Source organism: Pelmatolapia mariae, linkage group LG13 (assembly GCF_036321145.2).
Source record: "Pelmatolapia mariae isolate MD_Pm_ZW linkage group LG13, Pm_UMD_F_2, whole genome shotgun sequence".
NCBI lineage: Eukaryota > Metazoa > Chordata > Actinopteri > Cichliformes > Cichlidae > Pelmatolapia > Pelmatolapia mariae.
Window position 1 is genome coordinate 21046414 of NC_086238.1, and position 2891 is coordinate 21049304.

The following is a 2891-nucleotide window of genomic DNA, read 5'->3' on the forward strand; positions in this document are numbered from 1 at the left end:
CCACTCAGATGGGGCGTTCAAGGCGCCAGTCTGTCGTAAAAAACGGCGTTCTGTCGGGACAAACGCTGTTTTTTTCGGTGTTTTTTATGCCATTTCTTAACCAAACAGGTTAGAAAAGTGGCGATATTTGGCTCTAATGGCTTGCCATACTGAAGACTCTTCTGAAGACGTTTGAAAGAAGTACGGTCTTGCGGCCACCGGAGACGTGTTGGGCGTGTCGACAGAATTCTTCGTTTGGTCTCTGCAGGAGACGGATGCATAGGAAGCGGACAAGACTTTTTTCTTCACGTTTGATCATGAAAATGTGGATTTTTGCTTTTCTGGCCGCTCTCGCGGTCGGAGCCTCAGCTCAGAGCTGTAAGTAGTTTAAATTATCCGTCTTTTTAAGTCCACCTTCAAAACCCACCTGTTCAAGATAGCCTACTCTATATAACTTCTCCATGCTCTTAAACGTTCTTTTATTATTGTTTTATTTCCTGTTTTTATGCCTGTCCTATTTGGTCTGTACAGTGTCCTTGGGTGTTTTGAAAGACGCTTTTAAATCAAATGTATTATTGTTATTAATATTATTATTTTTAAATTTGATCCAAACTTTATTCTGCTGAAAAGAAATGCATAGTTCAGTTTGACCTAGATTTAATGGACATTTTCAGAAAAACAACAACAAGAAATTTAAATTTAAGACATAGATATATTATATTTCTATAAGATGTAGTTTTGCTTTTTTGTTTGATCAAATATTGTAATTAGCCGCCAGAGTTGAACCAAAAAGCTGTGCTAGCTAGTTTTGTTGGTGAGTGGGGGTGGGGAAGGTTTGTTCCGCTTTGTTGGGACTAGCGGCCAAAAGATTCACCCTTATATAATACTGCAACTTTTAAAAAGAAAAAATTAAGCTTCATGAAGTCACAGTACAGTAATGTTATTACGTATTTGAGTTCCTGTTAATAACCTGCTAGTGTTGTGGTGGTTTTTTTCTCTTTCTCTTTAGGTCCAAGTACATGTGCCACTATGAAGTGGGGTGTCTGCGACGGACCCCCATGTTTGTGTTATCTTCTGGTTGATAATGGTACAAAACAGCCCATAGACTGCACAGCATGTAAGTTTAGAAGTGATAAAGGGGCTCCTTCCTGTTTCATGTCCTCTGTTTGACACTCCAGCCTGCTCATGGTGTGCATTTTGTTCCCCCCTCAGTGGTCCCCAAGTGCTTCTTGATGAAAGCTGAAATGTACAGAGCAAGAAATGGTCTGAGCACTCGCAGTATTGCAGGAAAGCCACACGAGACTGCCATTGTGGACAACGATGGCATCTATGACCCCGAATGTGAGAATGACGGCAAATTCAAGGCCAAGCAGTGCAACGGCACAGATGTGTGCTGGTGCGTCAACAGCGCTGGAGTTCGTCGGACTGACAAGGGAGACCAGACCCTCAAGTGTGAGAAGCTGGTGGAGACCTAGTAAGTGATTTCACTATAGTGAAGGATTACTGTGAGGATGACTAGATCAAGTATTCAACATCATTTCATTTCTTTGTTTTTTTTCCCCTCTTCCAGCTGGGTCCGTCTTCAGCTGACACACAAGGAGGGGCCCACCAATGTGAATAAAGACAATTTGAAGACGTAAGTCCACTTCAGCCCTTATTAAAAGTTAAAAAGCATGCTGAGGCTGACATTTCCACATCTCACCATCCTAATGTCTTTTTAAAACAGTGCCATTGCAAATGAACTTAACAGCCGTTACCAACTTAGCCCCAGCCTGGTGAAGGATGTTCAGGTGAGTGAGAGTCCAACAAAAAACTGCTTATAATTTAGAACAAAGCAAAAAGCACCACTGCCATGCTAACTAACATCCTGTCATTCTACAGTATGACCCAGACGCTCGCATGATTGTGGTTGATGTGAATAAGGAGAAAGGAGACCGCTCATATGACCTGTCCAAAATGGCCTACTACATGGAGAAAGACGTATGTAGAACCTTTTTGTGTGTGTGTGCGTTTTGTATAATGGACCCACTGGCTAACTTCGTCATGTCACGTGACTTTCTGCAGGTGAAGGTGCTGCCACTGTTTACTGACCAGAGCAGAAACTTTACTCCTTCTGTGGATGGGCAGACTCTGGTGATGGAGAAGATCATCGTGTACTATGTGGACGAGGAGGCCCCAAGTTTTCGTCCATCTCCTCCTGTTGGGGGCTCCTCGTCCACATCATGTACTATGTGGATGAGGATCCCCCAACTCTTCGTGCATCTCATCCTCCTTTTCCAATTTTTTTTACATTTTTAAAAGAAATTTTGAAAAACTTTAAAAACTTTTTTTTTTTTAAAGAAATCCCTTACCATATACAGCTCTGGAGTGACTATTGTGACAGCCACTTCAGTGACTTTGTGACAGTTGAGGAAGTGGAGTGGGTAGGGGTGAGCTACCGTTTCTTTTGATCACCTGTTTTCTCCTGTTTTGAGTAAGTTAAGGAGGTCAGACTCTGTCTTTATTTTTGGCTCCTGTTTTGGTAAGGTTAGGTGTGTGGGAGTCAGTTTAAATTCGTTTTGTTTATTATTTTGGCCTAAGCTCACCCCGACGTGTTGACACTCCCGTTTTGTTGTATCTGTTTTATCACTTTGTAAATAAATCACCTTTTAACGAACTGATTTGTTTCCTCTCACTGCTTCGGTCTTGTGGGGCGAGCGAGTGCTTCACTCATGTTATTGCCTGGCCCCTAGACGGGTCGTAACAACCTGCTTTAGCAAATGACAAGAAGTCCATTGCCATGAACACTACGGTGTGTTCACACCGAACGCGATAGAGGCGGCCAGAGCGTCAGGTTTACATGTAAAGTCAATGGAAAAGCGCGATGACACGCCATTGCGGGTCCCGCGAAAATTCGGAAGCAAATTTGCATC

At 42.8% G+C, this 2891-nt stretch overlaps 1 protein-coding gene across 1 annotated transcript; it reads left to right on the plus strand.

Annotated features, from left to right (window-relative positions):
- Positions 1–249: 249 nt before the first annotated feature.
- LOC134640161 (tumor-associated calcium signal transducer 2-like) lies at positions 250–2599 on the plus strand. The gene is made up of 7 exons (XM_063491786.1): positions 250–357; positions 989–1096; positions 1192–1453; positions 1550–1615; positions 1706–1769; positions 1861–1959; positions 2044–2599. Exons 1-7 carry the CDS (start codon positions 255–257, stop codon positions 2275–2277), a joined length of 936 nt encoding a protein of 311 aa, XP_063347856.1. The 5' UTR covers positions 250–254; the 3' UTR covers positions 2278–2599.
- The last annotated feature ends 292 nt before the right edge of the window (positions 2600–2891 follow it).

Bases quoted from the DNA above. Each gene is read 5' to 3' on its own strand.
- LOC134640161 (XM_063491786.1), top strand. From the start codon at position 255: ATGCATAGGAAGCGGACAAGACTTTTTTCTTCACGTTTGATCATGAAA. The intron at 1,616-1,705 runs GTAAGTCCACTT...TTTTTAAAACAG, and splicing joins AATAAAGACAATTTGAAGAC to TGCCATTGCAAATGAACTTA. The intron at 1,960-2,043 runs GTATGTAGAACC...GACTTTCTGCAG, and splicing joins CCTACTACATGGAGAAAGAC to GTGAAGGTGCTGCCACTGTT.